The following is a 24,802-nucleotide window of genomic DNA, read 5'->3' on the forward strand; positions in this document are numbered from 1 at the left end:
AGGATGATATGCAAATCACATGGTAAAAAAAAAAATTACAAAAAATTTTCCCTACCTCTACCTTCAACGAGAAGTTGAAAATGACTATTTACAACCCCATGTGGGGCCTCTTTTTTAAGACTCATAAATTATACAGACTTCAGTAATACCCCGAACTTATGCCATTCGATTTGTGCGAATTCACAATAGCGCGAACTTTTCATAGGAACCTAACTAACTGTCATACACGAGTTCTTCATAATGGCGCAAACAGGACCCAGCCCCTCTTGCATGGTCAGTCGACGCAATGCTACTTGACAGGTCAGGTCTGGATGCGTACCCCTTTCCCCCCGTTCGGCCTGATAAGACAGGTGCTGAACAAAGTTGCATTTCACAAAAACGTTTCACCGACACTCGTTGCTCCGTTCTGGCCAAGGAAGGAATAATTCCCAGATCTCCAACTTGCTTGTAGAAGCCTGGGGAAGTCTACGAGCAAGTTGAGGAGATCTGGGAATCATTCCTTCCTTGGCCGTGTCTGTGTCCATTCTGGCCAAGGAAGGAATGATTCCCAGATCTCCAACTTGCTTGTAGAAGCCTGGGAAAGTCTACGAGCAAGTTGAGGAGATCTGGGAATCATTCCTTCCTTGGCCGTGTCCGTGTCCGTTCTGGCCAAGGAAGGAATGATTCCCAGATCTCCTCAACTTGCTCGTCAAAGCCTGGGGAAGTCTACAAGCAAGTTGAGGAGATCTGGGAATCATTCCTTCCTTGGCCAGAATGGAGCAACAAGTGTCAGGAGTCTTGTCAGAGTGAAGGGGTTTTGGAAACAAGCTGCAGAAGCTATTGCGAACTGCAGAAAAAGTCTTCTAATAGACTATACCAGTCTAAATGGGGAGTGTTTCGATGATGGTGTAGGCAAAATAAAATCTCTTCTTCCAAGACATCTGTGAGTGGAATAGCAGACTTCCTGCTCTTCTTAAGGGATGCGAAACGTTTAGCACATTCGACAATTAAGGGATACAGAGCGATGCTTACCTCAGTTTTTAAACACAGAGGATTAGATATCTCCACGAACAGTGACCTTTTTGATTTAACCAAATCATCAAAGGACTCGGTAGCGTGGAACCTCAATATTGTCCTTAAATGGCTTTCGGACCCTTCCTTTGAGCCTTTACATTCTTCATCTATGAGAAGCCTCACCAAGAAGACTCTATTTCTAGTAGCCCTGGCGTCAGCAAGACGAGTCAGCGAGCTGCAAGCAATAGAAAAAGGTGGGCTTCTCTCAAGGTGATGCGGTTTGCTCCGTGGCTCTCAATTTTCTCGCTAAGAACGAGAACCCTTCTAATCCCTGGCCACGCTCCTTCGTCCTCAAGAACTTAACAGGCTTACTAGGTCAGGAAGAAGAAGAAAGACTCTTTTGTCCTGTGTGGGCATTAAGATGTTACCTCTGCAGCATGGAGAAAATTAGAGGTCAGTTGAATCGCTTGTGGTGCTCTGTTAGAAATCTCTCTCGCCCTCTATCAAAAAATGTTCATAATGTTACTTTTAATATTTGACTGTTATAGAGCTTGCCAACAGAGTTGGTTCTCAAAAAGAGAAAACAAGTCCACGATGAGGCTAACTAGGTTGGACAGTTCAGGGGAAGACACTACAAGGAATGGTTGAAAAGTAAATGACAGAGAGCAATGCAAGAATGCACCTTAAGTACCATTTAAAGTGTACCATGAAGTTTAAGCTACCAAGCAAAAATCTGGGGCTTTTTTAACCATTCAGCCCTTAAGGCAGTGAAAAGAGAGAGTTGGAGTGGCTGGACAGTAAAATAATGATATCCAGAAATTAAGAGAGATGATGTACAAGGATCTGAAGGTGGAAATTGGAAAACCAGCAGTTACACCAAGAAGTAATAACTAGAGACTGGACAGCAAGGCTGAAGAAACGAAGTGTGAATGGCAGGAAAGTAAAAGGTTAAAAAGCGGGTGCAGCTATGGGCCAAAAGGATGCAACAAACATCCTTTAACAATACATGTACTAATGGCACTACCTGCCTATGGTGGTATCCCCTATGGTAAGTCCCCTACAGATAGTTCGTAAGTTAAGGAGATGTTTACTAAATGGATAAATTTACCTCATGAAAGTAAAACTCTCATAACCCATAGTAATTCAAGTACATACAAAAATTATAATCTAAAAGAAAAGTCTGTATGTTACCTCTTGTAGCATTAACAGAAAATAAAGCTGTTGCACGCAAAGCAGCCTTAAGATATCTTGAATCTCCAGAGTGGTGAGCGGCTCGTACCAACAAGGACATTGCCTGGCCCTGTGCCATTGCTGAATACCAACCAGATTCTAGTTCCAAAACACCACTGATAACCTAGGCAATGAAAACAGAAATCAGTATATACCCGAAGCTTTGATGCTAAGTAAAATTATCATTAAGATACATTGAACAAGTATATTGACATAAAGGGCATATTCACAACACTATACACAAAGTGAAGTTATTAGTAACAGGAAATAGATTTACACCACAAAGCCTTCCCGATTACCTTTCTAGGAACTGGTATAGACCACCCTCCTTGTTCATCTTGATGACTAAGTAACCAATTTGCAGCATCATAAAAGTGTAGTAGATGTTCTGCTGATGATAATGTCATGTTCTTTAAGCTTCCTTCACCATTCAGAGAAATTGACATTACTTTCAATTTGGATTTTGACACCTGGAAAATGACACAGAAAACATTAAGCAAGGCAACAGGATCTTAATTTCAAAACTAAATGATATTATGGCACAATTTGTATTATGAGTTCTTTTGTAATGTAGGGCTAGTAATAAAATGTTTGTATACAGCATTTATGACCAAGCAGACCCCATATTTGCGGGGGATGGGTAACCCCCCCCCCCCGGTGAATAACTAAAATCCATGAATACTTACAAAAACCTTCTAAAAATGCTTAGAACTGCCTATTTTGATTGCTAAAACATGAAGAAACCCTCTAAAATGCTTATACCTGAGCATTTTATCAGTTTCATCATAAAAAGTGCATTTAGTAACCAAAATTATTCGAAAATACAGTAATCTGAGAATATTTCTAAGTGACAAATGCTGCGAATAGGTGGATTTTCTGTGAATAATGGGTATACTATATGGTTCATAGAAAAATCCGTGAATAGGCGAGTCCACAAATAGTGAGCCAGCGAATAGTGGGGGTTGACCGTATATAAGATAAACATCCATTCACATTATTCTCTTAATTGTATGAGAAGGTACTGATTAAATTTTACTTGTACACCAGTGGCTCTTAACCTTTTTATTACCACATTCCCTCGTTGTCCTTCCCTCCACACCCCCTCCCAGATTTAAAGGAAAATGAGAAAAAAAAAGAAAATAAAGAAAGAGAAGGGTTTCAAGGGATAAGGAGTGAGGTAAATAATTACAAAACATGGTAAGCCCAATGAGTCTAACCAAGGTATGTAGTAGACTATAGGAAATTAACGTTTATAAGGTGATACTTTTACATTTTTCATAAACTTCTGAATGTTAGTTCCTCACTCTAATGAAACGAATAGAGAATATAAGGGAGCATGACCCCCAGGTTGAAAATCATTGTTTTACAATGTTTCAAGGAAAACTACTGAGATAATTAGGATTTAACTATACAGTGGTACCTCGAGATATGAAAGGCTCAACTTATGAAAAACTCGAGATACGAAAGCTGACACGAAAAATTTTACTGCTCTACATACGAAAAGTTTTCAAGATACGAAAGGTTTCTGAAAGTCCAAGATTCGCCCAATAAAAATTTTGAAACTCGCGCCGCGCGCTGCCATCTTAGTTCTAGTAGACTCGCCACCATCTTCCTGCTCTCCCATTGGTTCCTGATGCTAGCCAAGCCATGAGATCCTTCTCTCCTATTGGACAGCATCCCTCCCATCATGCATCTTACGTGGTGGCGTCCCTTCGCTCGGCCACTTCGCACCCGAAGCTTTATCCTACACATGCGGCATTCGTTCGGTCCAACGATTTCGTTTAGTATCGTAAATTCGTTAGTGATTTCATTGTGCTACTTTATCGTGTTGTGAGAACCTAATTAGTATACGTACTACATACGTAACTTAATTACGTACAGTACATATTAGTCATGGGTCCCAAGAAAGTTGCTGAAGTTCACAGAAAGAAGAGAAGGATTTCTATGGAGGCCAAAATGGAGATAATAAAAAAGTATGAAGCTGGCTTGCGGTTGAGTGTGATCGCTAAGGAATATGGCCGAAATCCGTCGACGATAGGCACCATCCTTAAGCAGAAGGAAGCCATCAAAGCAGCTACACCTTCCAACGGCGTCCACTATTTGTAACAAAAGAGGAGCCATGTGCAAAATGAAATGGAAAGGCTGCTTCTTGTATGGATCGAGGACAAAGAAATCGATGGCGATATGATAACAGAGATGGCAATCTGCCAGAAGGCCAGCGCTATTTTCGGCGATTTGATTGCCCAAGCCGAAGACAACGGTGGAGAGGGGACATCAACTGCAACCCCAGAGTTCAAGGCTTCTCATGGGTGGTTCGAAAAATTCCGTAAACGGACTGGCATCCATTCGGTGGTGAAGAAATTGAAATTACGTAAACTATAAAAAAGTAAAAAGAAATGTAAAAATAAAAAATAAGACAAAATAAATTTTATTTTAAGTTTTTTGTAAAGTTAAGTGTTACAGTTTTGTTAATGTGTTTTGTAAAGTTTAGTTTGTTTTTCTGACATTTTTTTATGTGTTTCGTAAAGTTAAGTGTACGTATCTGCCATTTGTCCTCCTCCTCCTCTCCCGCCACTTTCGGAGATAGCCTCACTCGAAAGGTAAGCTTCCACATTTTACGTTACAGTAATAATATTTCTTGTACACTAATATACACTTTATTTACAGGTTTTGCATTTTTATTATTAACCCTTAAACGCCGAAGCGGTAAAATAAAAATTGTCTCCCGTGTGCCGGAGGTGTTTCAGAGTGAGCGCGGAAGCGGAAAAATATTTTTTTTTCAAAAATCACAGCGTGCTTAGTTTTCAAGATTAAGAGTTCATTTTTGGCTCCTTTTTTTTTCATTGGCAGAAGTTTAGTATGCAACCATCAGAAATGAAAAAATTATCATTATCATATATAAATAATGCGATATATGATGCGCAAAAACGAAATTTCATATATAATTGTATTCAAATCGCGCTGTGCGCAAAACGGTTAAAGGTAACAAGTTACTTTTTTTTGTAATGTACACTAAATTGCGATCATTTTGGTATATAACACATTGTAAAACGATAAAAGCAACACAGAGAAAATATTATCCCAAAATAATGCATGAATTCGTAACACGCGGACATAAATATTTTTTTCAAAAATTCACCATAAATCTAAATATTGTCTAGAGACTTCCAATTTCTTTCAAAATGAAGACAAATGATTGAATATTACTATACTGTAAGAGTATTAGCTTACAATTGCAGTTTTCGACCATATCTGACAAGTTAAAGTTGACCGAATGTCGAATTTTTTTATATATATTTTTATATGCAATTATTTCGGAAATAAGAAAAGCTACAACCTTCAAATATTTTTCGTTTTATTCTACATGAAATTGCGCACATTTCATATATAAAACTCTATGAAATGCCTAATATGAAACAGAGCAAAGATTTCGACAATGGGACATACGCGTTTCGGAGATTTGTGGCGGAGAATCTGCGCGCGGAGGGAAGGAAAGATTTTTTTTTAAAATTCATCATAAATCTAAATATTTTGCTAGAGACTTCGAATTTGTTTCAAGATGAAGATAAATGACTGAATATTACTAGACTGTAAGAGTTTTAGCTTACAATTGCGTTTTTTCGACCATTTCGGTAGAGTCAAAGTGACCGAACGTGGTTTTTTTCTATTATCGTGATTTATATGCAAATATTTCAAAAATGAAAAAAGCTACAACCTTCAATTATTTTTTTGTTGTATTCTACATGAAATTGCGCACATTTTTATATATAAAACTTATGTAACGGCTAACTTAAAATGGTGGTGCAAACATTACCACAATAGCACGTACGATTTTTTCGGAAGTTACCGCGCGGACGTAAAGAAAATGTTATTTTTTTCATAAATTCACCATAAATCGAAATATTGTGCTAGAGACTTCCAATTTGTTGCAAAATGAAGGTAAATGCTTGAATATTACTAGAATATAAGCGTTTTAGCTTAAATTGCGTTTTTCGACCATTTCGGTAGAGTCAAAGTTGACCGAAGGTTGAAATTTTGGCAATTATCGTTATTTATATGAAAATATTTCAAAACTGATAAAAGCTACAACCATGGGTTGTTTTTAGTTGTATTGTGTATGAAATTGCGCACATTTCCATATATAAAACTTTATATAACGGGTAATTTTAAAATGGTGCAAACATTACCACAATCGCATGTATGATTTTTTTCGGAAGAGTTACCGCGCGGACGTAAGGAAAAAGTTTTTTCATAAATTCACCATAAATCGGAATATTGTGCTAGAGACTTCCAATTAGTTGCAAAATTAAGGTAAATGATTGAATATTACTAAAATATAAGAGTTTTAGCTTACAATTGTGTTTTTTGACCATTTCGGTAGAGTCAAATTTGACCGAAGGTTGAAATTTTGGCAATTATCGTTATTTATATGAAAATATCTCAAAACTGATAAAAATAACAATCATGAGTATTTTATTGCTGTATTTCACATAAAAATGCGCACATTTCCATATATAATACTTCATGTAACGGCTAATTTACAATGGTACAAAAATTATGTCAAAGTGACGAAATAATTTCCGAGATGTGTCACAGATACTTGCGGCAAGAAAGAAATTCGCGCTTGCGCACCTGCATAACGATTGTAAACAAAACAACACCTTGATCCGTGAACTCCCAGCATCCCCCAAGGCGCGTGATTCAAAAGTTTTAGGCTGGTAGGCCTATAAGTATTTTTCCGTGAATTTAAAAAAAAACTTTTGTAAGTCGACGTAAAATACGTCCAGTCGGCACACGAGAGACAAAAAATGTCCACGTAAAATACGTCCAGTCGGCAGTAAAGGGTTAAGTTACGTATTGAATGGTCCAAATTGTTGTAGTATTTCATTGTTTATAGGTCAATTTAGCTTTATTATGAAATTTACTGGGGTGTTTTTGGAGGGCTTGGAACGGATTAGCCATTTTACATGTAAAATGTGGTCCAAGATACGAAAAACTCATGATACGAAAGGCGCCTCGGAACGGATTAATTTCGTATCTCGAGGTACTACTGTACTGTATTTCTGGGCTCAGTTCATGTCGCTTCGTGAAATAATCCCTTAAGTTCATTATTTCTAGGTAAATGATACTAACATTACCAGAGAAAAATAAAAATTGGGGGATGTCAGAGTAACTGACTCGCTCACCCTCTTTTTATTTAGGTGCTGGGGCAAGTGAGACCACTACCACGAACCTCTTGTCATTTAGAATTCTCCTTCATCAAAATCCCCCTCCCTGAGAGAGCTGACACACGGCCGGCGCCAGCAACTACTACTACACATCCCACCACGCCGACCGCAGTGCCTCTCGTGGCCATCCTTTTAGTTAGCGAACTTCTGTATGCACGTGTCTAAGACTGCTCTGTGTTTTTGTGCACTTTTTGGGATTACCTTCAATAGAGATGGAATTGCAAGCTATCGCCGCAGCTAAGTTAAGTACCCCGAAAGGTTATATACTAGTTTTAGCCAGCCAGGAGCTGTTTTTAACCATTTTTTAGGTGCAATAATAGTCTCCCTGGTCTGGCGCATGGCTCGCCTTGCCAGCTCGCCTCGTGCTCGGTTAGCTACTTCGGTCTCCCATACCGTGGTAACTATTCCTTGTGTATATATGCCTTTATCATGAGATATTTTTACGTGGTACAGAAGTTTCCACCATTCTATGCTTACATTGTACTATTCGGAAATCCTTTGCCTAAGCCTTAGATTGGTGTTCATGCATGCATGTCCCTTTGTCTAGGTGTTTAGGCGTGTGGGTTATTATTTTGATTTATTCTATGGATATTATTCTTTAGTCCAGCCATCCTGGCCGTCGCCCTCCGTTTTACGTATCGGCAGAGGCCAGCTCCCGAGTGGTTTGCTCGTTCCCCTTCGGGGAGACTAGCCTACCTCTCCTGGACGTCCCTCCTTTTTCTCCCACTTGTGATTTCCTTCTTTTCTTTTTATTATGATGTACTTGTTATGGGTTGCATGTTAGGGGCGATCAGTGTGACCTAGGCTATGTTTTGTTGCATTATCGCCTTGTGGTCCACCTGTGCTCGCGTTGATCAGTTTGACCCAGGCTATGTTTTGTTGCATTATCACCTCGTGGTCCACCTGCACATGCGTTGAGCCAACTGGTCGCCCTGGTCTCAGTCCCCCTCCTCCCCTTCCTCCCACGTGGAGGGAAGGTTAGTTCTTGCTCGCTCACGATCGCTATGGCAACCATCCAGGTACCCCTCCCCTCTTCCTCCCTACCAGGAGGGATACGGGAGTCACGGACTTAAGCAGGGGTCCTGTTGGACCGGTCACGTTTTCTTTGAGCTTCGGGGAGGTCCTGGTGTGTTCAGGTTGGGTTGGCCACCCCGCCAGCTCGCATCGGGCCTTCTCCGGCATTCTATGGTTGTTCTCCTGTTCCCTCCCTATCTTTACGTGTATAGCTGGCTCTGCCAGCTCTTTGGGCGGGGAATACGGAGTAGGCCTTACATGCTTCCCCTGTATTTGGTTGTTGTAGTCTCTTTCGTCTTCCGGCGGAGCACCCGCTCACCATCCGTGTGCCCCGTGGGTTGGCGGAAGGGTTCTACAGCGGAGCTAGGCTCCGCATACACCATTATTTGTTTTTTTTTATTTTGCTTAACTTTATGGATAATCTTCTCACGTTCTCCACTGTGTTGTACCCTCACCTCGGTGTACTATATGTATATGAGCAGGTATCTGGTTTGACGGAAATCTTTGCTCCGGTGTACCGGAGTTTTCAAACCAGTATACCGAGCCCTATGGACTCTCACACGGATTACAGGAGAGGATTATGCCCAAAATTTATTTTACTCCGGCATGCAGCGGAGCATCATATCTTATGACGGGTCCTGTTAGTATATGCTGATACTTATGTATCTGTTCACTTACAGGCTACCAACTGTCAGGAGGCGGGATGTAACGGCCACCCTGAAAGCCTGGGTAGGTGACTTCGGGAAGAATGCAAGAACATGGCTGTCCGAATCTTCCCAGGCGGCAAGTCGACCGGCTACATCGACCCTGTTGCGGCAGCGCCGGCTATCGCTGCCATCCAGCTACAAGTGGAGCAGGCCTGGACGGAAGGGGCAGCCTGAGACACAGCGGACGTTGCCACCCTGGACCTTAACGTAGAACCTATGACGGTAGGGGAAGGTGAGTTGATGGTTGAGGTAGGTTTGTTGGGCGCTCAAGGGCTTCCCTTGGGCGCGTCTGGATCTTCATCTCCTGTCCCTTCTTCTGCTTCCTTCCAAGGTTTTTCCGCATCGGAAATTCCGGCTAGGACGTCTGCTGCCTCGGTTGTTCCTAAGGTGAAAGGACAACGTGAGCAAAAAACCCTGGAGAGGTCGTCTTCTAAGAAGACTTCGGCCTCATCTTCTCATAAGACTCCGGCTCACCATCCCGGAGCAGAGAAAGCGAAGACATCTTCTTCGCACTCCAAAGGGTCTAGGGGCAAGTCCTCTAAAGAAAAGGTCCGCGCTCCCGCTGATGACCAGTACCGTCTACGTCCACCGGAGCTCGTCCCGGAGACCCCTGTCTGCGACCAGTACTCTGGCCCCTTCGATCCCGTCTCCTTTACAGCAGGGGTCATGCAGCAGGTGGGGAACATGGTAGGGACAATAGTGAACGATAGGCTTGATCAGATGCTTGCCCAGATCTCCACCTCGTTCGCGCAGTCCGGTCAGTCGATCCAGAACATCTCGGATCGGCTGACGAACCAGGAGAACTTGTTAGCGGGTCTTAGCCAGATCCCCCAATCAGCAGTTCTTTCCTCTGGCAGGCACCGGAGTGGCTTCAATGCCAGTTACGACTCTCTCTCGCATTCACCATGAGTAATCCTTGGAGGGTAGCAGCCTTCCCACCCTTCAAGGACAGAATGATCTCGATCCCGGACTGTGGAACTCATCGTATCGAGGACTTGCGAGTTCCTCCGCCGATCTTCAACCACCTTCATGGGGTATGCTAGATTGACGGAGGCAGCCCTGAATAGAGAAGACAAGATCCCGAAAGAAACTGTAATTTACAGTCGGGAACAGGCTCAAAGAGAATGGGTGAGGTGCCTGGAAGATTGGGACTGCACCAATACCAGGCTTCAGGCATTCAAGAGCCCATTCACAATCTTTGTGACGGAGGAGGAGGCACCACTCCCCTTCACCACAAAAATTGCGGAAGTTACCATCCAGGCCGCCATGAAAGAGAGGCCGCTCCCTCAACTGAGAGAGTCAGACCCGACGTCCCCACTCTTCCCAGCTTCTGAGGACCTCTGGGCTGACCTTCCGACATCTTTTACAGTTGGGAAACTCAAACTGGACTGTGCTATTGACCAGTTCGGGGAGAGACTCCCAAGACTGCCGGACAACTTGATCCAAGCGGAATTCGACGCAAGGATCAGGTTAGGAAGGACACTTAACGCCTTAGTGATGACAGAGGTTGCCGCATGACATACGGTACGGAGCACCTCTGTTTAAGGCTTTTCTGGCTAAGGCACAAACCCAAACCGTACAGTCGGATCTGTACGACTTTGTAACGGCAAGACGAAAACTGCATGAAACATGTCCTGCAGGAAGCAACTATAAAGACATGAACCAAATAAGTTGCTATCGTCTTCAATCTGGGGAGCGGACCTCTTCCCTGCAGCTGCTGTAAATGAGGTTCATCATGAAGCAACCAGGCTCAACCAGAGCCTCAGGGTCCGTTGGGGTCTTTCTAGCAAAAGGAAGCCAGAAAGCACCCCCTCGGGTTCTAAGAAACTGAAGAAGCCCAGGAAGTTCCCGAGCTTCCAGGCACAGCAGCAACAACAATTCGTTCAGGCAGTCCCGGTTTCACAACCAGTGCAACCGTCGACTTCCAAGGCCCAAAACCAGCCCATCCTCCTGTTGACGCCCCAAAACCAACCCTCGACCTCCTACACTGTTTTCCCAGCTTTCAATCCAGTATTCGAAAGCCAGGCCTTTCAAGCCATCAATAAGTTCGCAAGGGGAAGCAGAGCTAGGGGTGCATTTCGACAGAGGGGTGGCGGAAGGGCACCCAAGAGGGGGAGACACTTCCGTGGAGGGCGCGGAGCACATCCTGCACAGTCACAGTGAGAACCCTCAGGTAGGAGGGAGGCTGTTCCTCTTCCGACACGGATGGGGATTCAGCAATTGGGCACAAAGTATTGTGTCCAAAGGGCTGGGATGGAGTTGGATCAAAGGTCCTCCTCCATCCAAAACATTCCTTCAGGTTCCAACGAGGGAATTGACAGAGTATGCGCAAGAGCTCCTTCAGAAAGGGGTAGTATCAAGAGTCAAACATTTAAAGTTTCAAGGATGCTTGTTCAGCGTGCCAAAGAAAGACTCAACAAAACGAAGAATAATCTTAGACTTGTCCCGTCTAAACTTATTCATTCGTTGCGACAAGTTCAAAATGCTGACTATTTCACAGGTGTGGACCTTACTTCCCCGTGGGGCCGTCACCACCTCTATCGATCTTACAGACGTATACTATCATATCCCAGTCGCGAGACACTTCCGCCCATACCTAGGCTTCAAGCTAGGAGACCAGGCATTCTCTTTCAAAGTGATGCCCTTCGGGCTGAACGTAGCCCCCAGGGTGTTCACGAAAATAGCGGAATCAGTGGTCCAACAACTGAGGTCACAAGGGATAATGGTAGTAGCGTACCTCGACGATTGGCTCATTTGGGCAACAACTGTCGAGGAATGCCTCAAAGCCACAGACAAAGTAATTCAATTTCTGGAACATCTGGGGTTCCAAATAAACAAGACCAAATCCAGGCTCGCCGGAGTCTCGTTTCCAGTAGGCTCGGGCATTCTTCAGTGTGGGAACCTGATAAAGCTCCCACACTCTGTCAATTCCGTTGGCCAAAAGAAAAGAAATATCCAAGTTAATAAGACAATTCCTCAAATGCAAACAGACGTTAAGGAGAAACCAGGAAAGGATCCTAGGTTCCCTTCAGTTTGCATCAGTCACAGACGTTCTGTTGAAAGCAAAATTGAAGGATATAAACCGAGTTTGGCGCTCAAGAGCAAATGTCAAATCTCGGGACAAGTTGTCAGTAATTCCGCCAGTTCTTCGCAAACGTCTCCGCCCCTCCAGTTCCCTCCTCGGCGTTAGTTATCCATACGGACGCCTCTCTAAGCGGGTGGGGAGGATACTCCCAATTCAAGAAAGTTCAAGGGACTTGGTCGCCTCAGTTCCGCCAGCTTCACATAAATGTATTGGAAGCCATGGCAGTATTCCTCACTCTGAAGAGGCTTATACAGCCAAGAATTCCCATATAAAGCTGGTGTTGGACAGCGCAGTAGTGGTACACTGCATCAACAGGGGAGGATCCAAGTCAAAACATGTGAACCATGTCATGATAGCCATTTTCTCTCTAGCAACAAAGTACAAATGGCATCTATCCTCCACCCATCTGGCCGGGAGTAAGGAACGTAGATCGCATACGCCCTGTCTCGATCAGTTTCCTCTAGAATCGGGAGTGGTCCCTGGACAAGCGCTCATTCCAGTGGATATATCAAAGGGTCCCAGGTCTCCAGGTGGATCTTTTTGCATCTCAAGCGAACCACAAGCTCCCTTGCTATGTGGCCCCCAACCTGGACCCTCTGGCTTATGCCATAGACGCCATGTCCATAATTGGAATCAGTGGAGGAAGATTTACATCTTTCCTCCAGTGAATCTTCTATGAAAGTCCTGAGCAAACTCAGGACATTCAAGGACAAGTAGCTCTAGTAGCCCCGGATTGGGACAAGAGCAAAATGGTACCTCTACTCTGGAATGGGTCTCCGACCTCGGACGGATTCCTAATCCCAAGCTATCTTCAGTCAGACAAATGAGGACTGTGTTCGCTTCCTCAGGAATTCTCAAAACCCTAACTTTATGGACTTCATGAAGTTTGCGGCTAAGAAAAGATGCAAATAAATCGATCACCCCAGAATATCCTTTTCTTAGAATCGGATAAGAGGGAATCAACTTTACGTCAGTACAATGCTGCTGTAAAGAAATTGGCAAATTTCCTGAAGGAAACAAACACCCGAACCATGACAGTTAATTTAGCTATAAAGAAAATCTTCCAGTATGGCTTTAAGATAGACTTATCAGACTCCTACTTTACGTCTATTCCTAAAGCCTGTGCTAGCTCAGACCTTCAGAAAGGCAGGCCTAGTTCAGTTTTTTCATGGTTCTTGAATGACGTTCTCAAACTGGCTTCACACACTGACAACGTTCATGTAACTATTTAATGCTATTAAGAAAACATTATTCTTACTAAGTTTGGCCTCAGGATCCAGAATATCAGAACTGTCGGCCCTTTCCAGAGATGCTGGACATGTGGAATTCCTCCCCTCAGGAGAAGTCTTACTATCCCTAGATCGTAGATTTCTGGCCAAGAATGAGGACCCCTTAATAAGGTGGGCTCCTTGGAAGATCCTCCCTCTTCCACAATACCCTTCTCTTTGTCCGGTGACGACCTAACGAGCCTATCTGTCCAGGACATCTTCTAGATCCTCAGGCCCCCTCTTTTATGAGGGAAAAACGGTGGCACTATTTCAGTAAAAGGGATTAGACAACAAATCCTCTATTTTATCAAAACAGACTAACCCTGACTCATTCCCTACAGCCCATGACATCAGGGCAGGAGCCACCTCTATCAATTACTTCCAACATATGAATTTCGATGAATTGAAGAAGTATACAGGCTGGAAATCGCCGACAGTTTTTAAACGGCACTACTTAACCCTTAAACGCCGACTGGACGTATTTTATGTCAACATTTTTTGTCTCTCGGGTGCCGACTGGACGTATTTTACGTCGACATACAAAAGTTTTTTTTGAAAATTCGTGGAAAAATACTTATAGCCTACCAGCCTAAACTTTTGAATCACGCGCCCTTGGGGGATGCTGGGAGTTCACGGATCAAGGTGTTTGTTTTGTTACAATCGTTATGCAGGCGCGCAAGCGCGAATTTCTTTCTTATCGCACTAAAAAGTATCTGTGACACATCTCTGAATTATTTCGTCACTTTGACATAATTTTTGTACCATTGTAAATTAGACCGTTACATGAAGTATTATATATGAAAAATTAGTAGCGCATTTTTATGTTAAAAATACATGCAATAAAATACTCATGATTGTAGCTTTTATCAGTTTTGAGATATTTTCATATAAATAACGATAATTGCCAAAATTTCAACCTTCGGTCAACATTGAACCTCTACCGAAATGGTCAAAAAAACGCAAATTGTAAGCTAAAACTCTTATATTTTAGTAATATTCAATCATTTACCTTAATTTTGCAACTAATTGGAAGTCTCTAGCACAATATTCCGATTTATGGTGAATTTATGAAAAAACTTTTTCCTTACGTCCGCGCGGTAACTCTTCCGAAAAAAATCATACATGCGATTGTGGTAATGTTTGCACCATTTTAAAATTAGCCGTTATATAAAGTTTTATATATGGAAATGTGCGCAATTTCATACACAATACAACTAACACAACCCATGGTTGTAGCTTTATCAGTTTTGAGATATTATCATATAAATAACGATAATTGCCAAAATTTCAACCTTCGGTCAACTTTGACTCTACCGAAATGGTCGAAAAACGCAATTGTAAGCTAAAACACTTATATTCTAGTAATATTCAAGCATTTACCTTCGTTTTTGCAACAAATTGGAAGTCTCTAGCACAATATTTCGATTTATGGTGAATTTATGAAAAAAATAACATTTCTTTACGTCCGCGCGGTAACTCTTCCGAAAAAATCATACATGCGATTGTGGTAATGTTTGCACCATTTTAAATTAGCCGTTACATAAAGTTTTATATATGAAATGTGCGCAATTTTATGTAGAATACAACAAAAAATAACTTGAAGGTTGTAGCTTTTTCTCATTTTTGAAATATTTGCATATAAATCACGATAAATAGAAAAAAAACCACGTTCGGTCAACTTTGACTCTACCGAAATGGTCGAAAAACGCAATTGTAAGCTAAAACTCTTCAGTCTAGTAATATTCAGTCATTTATCTTCATCTTGAAACAAATTCGAAGTCTCTAGCAAAATATTTGGATTTATGGTGAATTTAAAAAAAAATCTTTCCTTCCCTTCCGCGCGCGGATTCTCCGCCACAAATCTCCGAAATGCGTACGTACCATTCTCGGAATATTGCTCCGTTTCATATTAGGCATTTCATAGAGTTTTATATATGAAAATGTGCGCAATTTCATGTAGAATAAAATAAAAAATATTTGAAGCTTGTAGCTTTTCTTATTTCCGAAATAATTGCATATAAAAAAAAATATATAAAAAAATTCGACATTCGGTCAACTTTAACTCGTCAGATAGGGTCGAAAACTGCAATTGTAAGCTAATACTCTTACAGTATAGTAATATTCAATCATTTGTCTTCATTTTGAAAGAAATTGGAAGTCTCTAGGACAATATTTAGATTTATGGTGAATTTTTGAAAAAAATATTTATGTCCGCGCGTTACGAAATTCATGCATTATTTTGTGATAATATTTCTCTGTGTTGCTTTTATCGTTTTACAATGTGTTATATACCAAAATGATCGCAATTTAGTGTACATTACAACGAAAAAAAACAGTAACTTGTTTTACCCTTTAAACCGTTTTTGCGCACAGCGCGATTTGAATACAATTATATATGAAATTTCGTTTTTGCGCTATCATATATCGCATTATTAATATATGATAATGATAATTTTTTTCATTTCTGATGGTTGCATACTAAACTTCAGCCGATGACAAAAAAAGGAGCCAAAAATGAACTCTTAATCTTGAAAACCAAGCACGCTGTGGTGTATTTTTTCCGCTTCCGCGCTCACTCTGAAACACCTCCGGCACACGGGAGACAATTTTTTTTTTTATTTTTTTTTGCCGCTTCGGCGTTAGAGGGTTAAAATCCTTGGAATCTCTTAAATTTCCGGCAGTGGCAGCGGGAAACATAGTTTCTCCTGACACTGTTCGGTAGTTGTAGTCGAAGATCCAGATCTCCTTTCTACCTGCCTCACTAACAATTCACCTAACCTTACCGTCATGTTTAATTGGGTCCTTCAGCCTTAGCTGCCTAAAAAGGCTACTTATGGTGATGTGCCCCTTACTTTTTTGCTAGGGGCACTCACAATTGTAAATATTGATTACTGACTGTAACCTTTTAGTGTCGTTTTCCCTTATTTTTTTGCTAGGGAAACACACTTATATGTATTAAGATATTTAATCATGTTGTATCATAAAATCTAGTTCTAAATTATCATAAGTTAGTTTAAGTTTAATTTTAAGTCCAATTATGCCTTAAGCTGACATTTATTATTTTAGGTTAAGTTAACCTTAGTCATGATAACTTGTAAAATTTTTTCAACTTGATTATATTCATTTATTTTCTTTCTTCGTTTTATTGAGACCTTATTTTAATTTTCAACCTTGTGCTAATTCTCTGGTACTATTTCACGAAGCGACACGAACTGAGCCCAGAAAAGGATTTTGACGAGGAAAAACTCTATTTCTGGGCAAGGGTTCGTGTCGCCAGTGAAATCCCCCCACCCTGTTCTCCCATCCCTTGCGCCCAAGGTTGGTATCTAACTTCAAGGAATGGCACGAGAGGCGCTGCGGTCTGCGTGGTGGGGATGTGTAGTAGTAGTTGCTGGCGCCGCCGTGTGTCAGCTCTCTCAGGGAGGGGGATTTTGATGAAGGAGAATTCTAAATGTCAAGAGGTTTGTGGTAGTGGTCTCACTTGCCCCAGCACCATACTGACACCCTCTTTTTATTTAGGGTGAGCGAGTCAGTTACTCTGACATCCCCCTATTTTTATTTTTCTCTGGTAATGTTAGTATCATTTACCTAGAAATAATGAACTTAAGGGATTATTTCACTGGGCGACACGAACCCTCGCCCAGAAATAGATTTTTCCTTCGTCAAAATCCATTTTTTATTGTAAGTAAACAAAAGGGGCTGAAAAAGCAGGAACTAATTTATCACAGCATGTCCCTTTATGTTACATGACAACAATAGTGAATGTATGTAGTAATGTTGTACAGTCAACCCCCATTACTTGAGGACTTGCCTATCTGCGAATTTTTCTATGGGCTGTATATACCAACTATTCGCGGAAAATTTGCCTATTCGTGGTATTTATCACTGGGAAATATTCACAAATTACTGTATTTTCATATAAATTTCATGACTAAATGCACGTTTTGTGATAAAACTTTAAAAACTCAGGTAGTCGAAGGCTTTTTAGTGTGTTTTTTGTGTTTTAACTATCAAAATAGGCAGTTCTAAGCATTATTAGGGAGGTTTTAAGTATTCACAAATTTTAGCTATTCGCAGGGGATCTGGTACCCGTCCCCGTGAATATGGGGGGTCTACTGTATTTCCATTTAATGGTGCTGGTAGACTTATAAAACATTTCACTATTTTTATCATAATGTCATAAACCATTTAGTTCTATTGAAAATGTACTGAAATGCATTTTTAGTAGATAAAAATAACTGTTTAGTGACAGTACTGACACTTTTTATATTTCCTAAACTGGGAAAGGGAATAATTATAACCTGCACTTTCCCCATTTAAAATATGTATACAGTGTAGTTAGTGAAATAAAGTATACACAACAGTACAAAATTGGAAACACTATCTGCTGAATACTGTTTTGTAAAACTTTATCCAACCATAAATAATAGGGAAGAAAAATTCAACATAGAATTCTAACCTTTTTGAACTGTTTGCGCAGCTGTGGTGAAGCAGCTGCACCTTTATGTACATCTATTAATAGATTGCGAGTGATTCGACGCCAACCTTGCTCTTCCCCAAGTCCATAAAATATTTGATGATCCTGTAAAATTATTACATAAAAAGAATCTCAAACTACACTAGCATAAGAAAATGTGAAAAGTTCACGGTTTAAAGGTGAATTTTAAGATTGGTGAACAATCTTGAACTACAAATTACTTTATGTAGTTTGTAATCCTTGCATTTCTCCATTTATTTTTGTCTAAAAAATTTTCAAAAGTAGAAATCTGAATTTTTTAAAAATTACAATAATCTGTAATATGTGAACATATGCTTTGTAACCATTAATAGTCAGAGAGCACTCACAGCATAAATATACTGGTCAAGAGATGTAACAAAAATTCAGTACATTCAGCCTTGGCTATACCTGCACAATAAAATCATTCACTGACTATTAAGTATAATATTTACTTGATAAGATTATGAATCATAGTTGATGACATATAAAATGCATTTTTTTCTATAAAATTACTCAAAATATCACCCCCAGTTCTTATTTGTGAACGTGAGGTCCTCCAAAGGCTAATGTCAACACTGCTACTTACTACTGTAGACTTATTTTATTTACCATAAGTACTACCTAGCTAGAATCCAAAATACATTTAATTGAATCATCTTTTTATTATTATTACTATATTATTTACAATACAATGATTGTAAAATGAATTATAGTAAACACACTAACAGTAATGCAGCCTGCAAAACTTTTTGAAACAAGTGAAAGCATGTCTGAAACTGGCAAAATTACACCTTTACTTCATTTAAAATGAACTGCATTTATAAATAATGTTACGTTGCATTTTTGATAGCATAGTCACTGTTTCGTTCTCAAAGGGTTTACCCTCCATGCTGTGTGCCAGCACCCTATGGTGACTAGACTAATATCAAAGAAATATCTCTTAGCCTGGTCTTGTAGCCGGGTATTATGCCATAATGAAAACACTATGACATGTGATAGAGTATAATGGACTTAAAGATAAGAAAACATTTTCTCTTGTCTTCAGCGAAGCTGTATATACCCAGTTTCGTATGTCAAAACTGCATAAGAAGTGACTATTGCGCATGCATAATAATTGTGGAACATTTCTTTGGAAGAAACTTCTAAATAGAATGACAACTTCTTCAAAACAATTTGTGCTTTTACAAATACTGATCAGAAATCGTGAGAAACCCCAATGAGTGCTCACGAAAAAGGCAGTTTACGGTTTTTCACACAAATTATTGTTCCACAGTTCAAAATAAAAAAATTGTTAGCTGGAACTTAAGACTATGCACTTAGCTTTCAACTCAGATTTTTCCATGATCCTCAGTAATGAAATTACAGAAGCGAAGATCTTGAATCACGGAGCACTGGTTTCACTATACTTTACACTGTTGACCAGAAAAAAGTAATGGCTTCTTGATCCGTTTCTGGTCGTATGTAAACAATATGACAGGGCATATGCCCATAGCCACTTCTTTTCACGGGTTTTGACGTAGGTACACTGGGTTCAGCATTCGCTGAGGATAAGAGAAAGTGCCCTCTTATCCTGAGTCCATCTATACTCTATCACGTTGTAATGTTTAACATTCTGACATAATACCCAGCCACAAGACCAGTTAAAAGATAATTCTTTGATGTTAGTCTGGTCACCATGGAGCTCTGGTTAGACCATGGAAAGGCTAACTCTTTGAGGATGAGAACAGTGACTACATTATAAAAAATACGTTATTTTGTATCTTAAATATTTCCTATTGTGGTGTTTAGTTTACCCTTGTCTAAGATTGGAAAAATTGCTGCATAATCCTACATCCATTAATATTAAAACCTGAACATTCAGATCAAGCTGTGTCCTACATCCATTTCCATGCACTGAGAAAATGTTTATGCTATATACTTTATGTACTTGGTATTCTGTTCGAGTTTTCCAGTTTGCTAGTAGAGTAAGTCAACTTCAGAAAAGTTAAATAAATAATAAAATCAAGGAGCTGTAAAAACATAACACCAGATATTTTCATCATAACCTTAGCCAAAGTCAGGGTACTTCAATGCAATGAGACAGTGTGCAACATACCAAAGCAAAACCAAGCATTCAACTTGTAAAATAACCATATTTTATTCCTATTTATTTTTTCGAAATTCTGCTGGTCAAAATTGGGGTACATTTTTGAGTTCACACCATCTTCAATGCAGGGAAATACAATAATCTGACAGTTCTGAATTCATAACAACAATACATAATACTAACTTATATTCAAAATACTGTTATGTATATGTCTAAGGATTAGTAGTAAAGTAGTGAAAATCATGTATAATTTACAAGCTAAATTGACAAGTATGTACGGCCTTACAAACCAAAGTACACAACATACCTTAACTTGTAGTAATTTTTCTGAACGGATATAATGAAGCCTAAGTATTTCTGTCTTCTTATACTTGTATTCCATACTAACAGTAAAGCTCGCATTTCCTTGCAGAAGAATGTTCAAGTTTAAAACAATGAGATTCTGTGTTGATGAATCATTTATTCTTAATACAGCACCACCTTTGGAAAAAGATTCTGAAAGAGACAGTTTCTTCAAAAATGGTTTTACATGAAATGATCATGGTTAAAAGTAATATAGTACCTTGTACAGAAAAGTGGTAAATTGTAAAATAAAATCTTAGCACATGCAATTGTACAATAGTAATCATAATCTGATTCAACCATATTTGCTACTGTATGTCAAATAAATACTTGTTACCACTTATAAACTGGGTGCTGAAAAGTATTGAGCCATTTGAAATATCAGTTAATTTTATAAGAAAGCAGCAAGATCCTGATCCACATCTGCAGCCTAAGTATTTTCATATTCTCATCACATACCTAACCAATTATTAGGGTCTGTCTATTTGTTTGTTCGTATAGTGTTTTTACGTTGCATGGAACCAGTGGTTATTCAGCAACGGGACCAACGGCTTTACGTGACTTCCGAACCACGTCGAGAGTGAACTTCTATCACCAGAGGTTATTAGGGTCACCTATGACTCTGAAGTCCAGATCTATCGAGGACACACCCAGGGAGATAGAATCTTTGAAGTCTAGTCCCTCTGGTGAGAGACTGATCATGAAAAAAAAAACCTGGCCTTAAATTCATTCTCCTGAACTCCAATCATCCATCTCTTTTAACGATGGAGTTGAATGTTGGAAAGTCAAAGTGAAACTGCTATAATAGCAGGAAGATGATCTGGTTTAAATGAAGCACAGAGAGTAAGAAAAACTCCTCCTTGAGAAAAAGATAAAATTCTTGGAAATCTGTCTCCATAAATAATACAGCCTGCACAGTGATAGTGTGACTGTTTTTGTTTTTGATGATGATAATGGTACATCATCATCAGTATTTTAATCTCATATTTTACAATGAAGGCTTAAACACAATGTGGTTTTACAACTTTTCAATTTTGTGCATTTTTACCTGCATTACCATTTGATCCATGTTTTCATCTACAGCATATCTATTATTCATGATTTATTTCATTCCTATCATGTGTCCAAATTATATTTACCCTTGGAATCTCTGTTTTCCAGACACTGGAAACCACATCTATCAGCAACTTCCTCTTTTATAATACAGTAATGTGTATAAGATATTCACTGTACACTCCAGTCATAGATACTGGCCTCTTGTAGTCGCACTTCTTCAAAACCGCTTTCCTTTCCATTGCATGTGCCCAAGTTCTACAGAACCTCCTTCCTTTCCATTACATGTACTGAAGTCCATGCTACAACAAGAAGTGTAGTGTTACATGCCAAAACTTTGTGTCTGCTTACTGATGGGATAAACTTTCCTAACAATAGTGCACTGATGGTATATAACTTATCAACAACATTTTGCCAATCTCCTTACAATTCACCCAGGCTACTGTTTTTCTAACTGTCCCTCACTGCTAACTTAAGAATCCAGTATTTATCAGGAAAATTTGTTTTTTGCATCAATAGTCACATTCATAAGCAGTCCAACGTTCAGCAAATATTCTCTAGAACACTACCTAAATCCTCTGCAAGGGAACTGAGGACAAAAACATCAAAATACAAATCTAGATCTATTTATAATAACGTACTTTTATCAAGATTACCAGGTCTTATTCCAAGGCTTTAATATGTTTTATTCAGAAATTTTGAAATATGCAGTCATGTTCATGAAATACTGAAATTCAAACCTCAACATAATACTATATGTAAAAAAATTAAAACTTCACTGATACAAGATGAAATAGACTAAGCACCTAAACTTACTGAGCCAGAAAGGTCTGAAGACCTGGATGTATGAAACAAAAATTATATATGATAAAAATAGAAATTTTGGCAAGGGTGCATGGCATAAAATGTGATGAAATAAATGCTCCCAATGTTACCCTGTCTACTTGCAAATGTGGGTTTCTTTTCCGTCAGTTACTGTAACTGAACCAGCATGCCCTGCCCAGTGTGGCTTCTAATCCATCCAATACTGTACTGTGCTGCATCTTATACAGTGTAAAGATCTTAATGTTTTCAAATTCTGCCATTTGTTTGTGTAATTCAACACACCTTTGCTTTGGTGATTTTATAAAACATTTTGTGCAATTACTTTAGTATTAAAATTTTTTAAACATACAGTACAGACATGCTGTAATTTACCAACAGTGAACATAAAGTCATCATTATAAAGTATAATTGATTCAGCATTCTTCGTTTATCTGACGAGCATGTGTTCTGAAATTCTAAGTGTTTGGTGGTCACAATCCCATAGGTCTTACCTATCACAATCACATAGGTCTTACCTATACCCTCCATCATCACCTCCAAGGTCAGATTTTCAAAACATATTATGTATTTGACAAATTTCTATGGTATAACTTGAAATATCTACTATGTCAATTAGCTATTGCGTTGCAAGTCATGTTTTTGTACACTACAAAAACTGAGCTGAAATGTCAGAAACGTAACATTAATAATGAACAGTGAACCCCTGCATTCGCAGGGGATGCGTAGCAGACCCGGCCGCGGATAGCTAGAATCAGCAAAAACTTAAAACTCCTCTAAAAAGGCTTATAACTGCCTATCTTGAAATTTCAAATACCAAACATTACTTAGAATATCATCCTACATCAAATATACCTTAAATTATTATTCTATTACAGTATTAATCTTTGAAATTATATTATCATTTCACAGACATTTTAAACATTTTACCATTAGAAATATATACATACAGCCAGTAAAACAAACTCACACACACACAGAACATTGGATGGGCAACATCATATATTTAACCATCAAGAGTGAAATTATCTATGAATTATTTCGATGACATAGAGATTACTATAAGAGAGAGAGAATAACTTCTCAAGATATCAAAAGAATGAAATGAACCTCTATAGGCAACACTTATTCCCCTCTGCCATAGTTTATCTTTTCCAAAGAGAGAGAGAGAGAGGGCTGAACTAAGTATCTATTTGTCTATCTATCAATCCATTTCTAATTCTACCCTTTGGCAGAGAGAGAGAGAGAGAGAGAGAGATGATCAGGCTTGGCAACAATTTGGACCCTGGTCACTTTCTGTCAAGTAATGTGACATTTCTGAGAGGCCCATCCTCCCCCTCCTTCACAACTTAGAAGGCAAAAGACAGGGGTAAATTCTGTTTTTCAATAATGCATAAATATTGTAATAACAGTGTATTATTATTATTATTGTTATTATTATTATTTAGTCTTACTAATATTTGAAAATTAGTACTTATAACACATTAGGTAAATCATTTATTTATCATACAGAGAGAGAAAAAAATATTATTTCTATTACTTAATATCATTTAATATTAAGCTTAATACAGTATTAATAAATATTAATACCTGAAAATTAGTAAATCATTTTTGTATCATAAAAATTTATTTAGTCATGAAAAAAACATAAAAATACACTAATTAGTGAACAGTATTTATCAACGGATAAATATGAGTTAATACCAGTTGCTTAAAGAGATTTTCCCTGAGAGAGAGAGAGAGAGAGAGAGAGAGAGAGAATTTCAGTATATCCTTCGACCCCAACATGGCAGCAATTATTAGACTCACTAAGATGGCAACATTCCCCTACCCTTGCTGTCAGGTTTCTCTATGCTAAAAGATTGGGATTTCCATCATTCTTATAATTTTTTAATTCATGAACTAAAACCTTACTATTAATGCTGTTTACATTAATAGTATTTGAAAATTAGTAAATAATTTACTTATCATACAAAAACACATCTCAGTAAGAGAGATTGAGAGCTAATGATTATTTTTATTATTTAATAATACAATTTAATCTAATTAAACTTAATACAGTCTTAATCAATGTTAATATTTGAAAATGAGTAAATTTTTGTAGCATAAAAATAACATCAAAATACACTAATTAGTGAATATTTATTGACGTAAAAATCTGCAAATTAGCGAGTCCTCCAGCGAATCATTTATAGATATGCCCACAAAAAATCGGCAAATAGGCGAGTCTGTGAATCTCGAGAGCGCGAATATGGGGGGTTGACATAAAAGGTATTTTCATGGACAGTACAGATGTTATGTTTATGTGGTATATTGTACCTTGTATTTGTTTGTATGGTGTATTTATGTTGCATGGAACCAGTGGTTATTCAGCAACGAGACCAACGGCTTTACGTGACTTCCGAACCACGACGAGAGTGAACTTTATCACCAGAAATACACATCTCTAACGCCTCAGTGGAATGTCCGAGAATCG

At 39.1% G+C, this 24,802-nt stretch overlaps 1 protein-coding gene across 2 annotated transcripts in view; it reads right to left on the reverse strand.

Annotated features, from left to right (window-relative positions):
* Positions 1-24,802, reverse strand: part of LOC135223624 (D-glucuronyl C5-epimerase B-like) — an 888,924-nt gene that overhangs the window by 52,016 nt on the left and 812,106 nt on the right. For both annotated transcript variants that reach the window (XM_064262234.1, XM_064262233.1), the window contains exons 14-17: positions 20,417-20,604; positions 17,985-18,107; positions 2,523-2,693; positions 2,185-2,347 (exon numbers count right to left, since the gene is read on the reverse strand). In XM_064262234.1, the coding sequence (XP_064118304.1) occupies positions 2,185-2,347; positions 2,523-2,693; positions 17,985-18,107; positions 20,417-20,604 (645 nt within the window). The remainder of the gene's footprint in view (positions 1-2,184; positions 2,348-2,522; positions 2,694-17,984; positions 18,108-20,416; positions 20,605-24,802) is intronic.

This window comes from Macrobrachium nipponense, chromosome 10 (genome assembly GCF_015104395.2).
Source record: "Macrobrachium nipponense isolate FS-2020 chromosome 10, ASM1510439v2, whole genome shotgun sequence".
NCBI lineage: Eukaryota > Metazoa > Arthropoda > Malacostraca > Decapoda > Palaemonidae > Macrobrachium > Macrobrachium nipponense.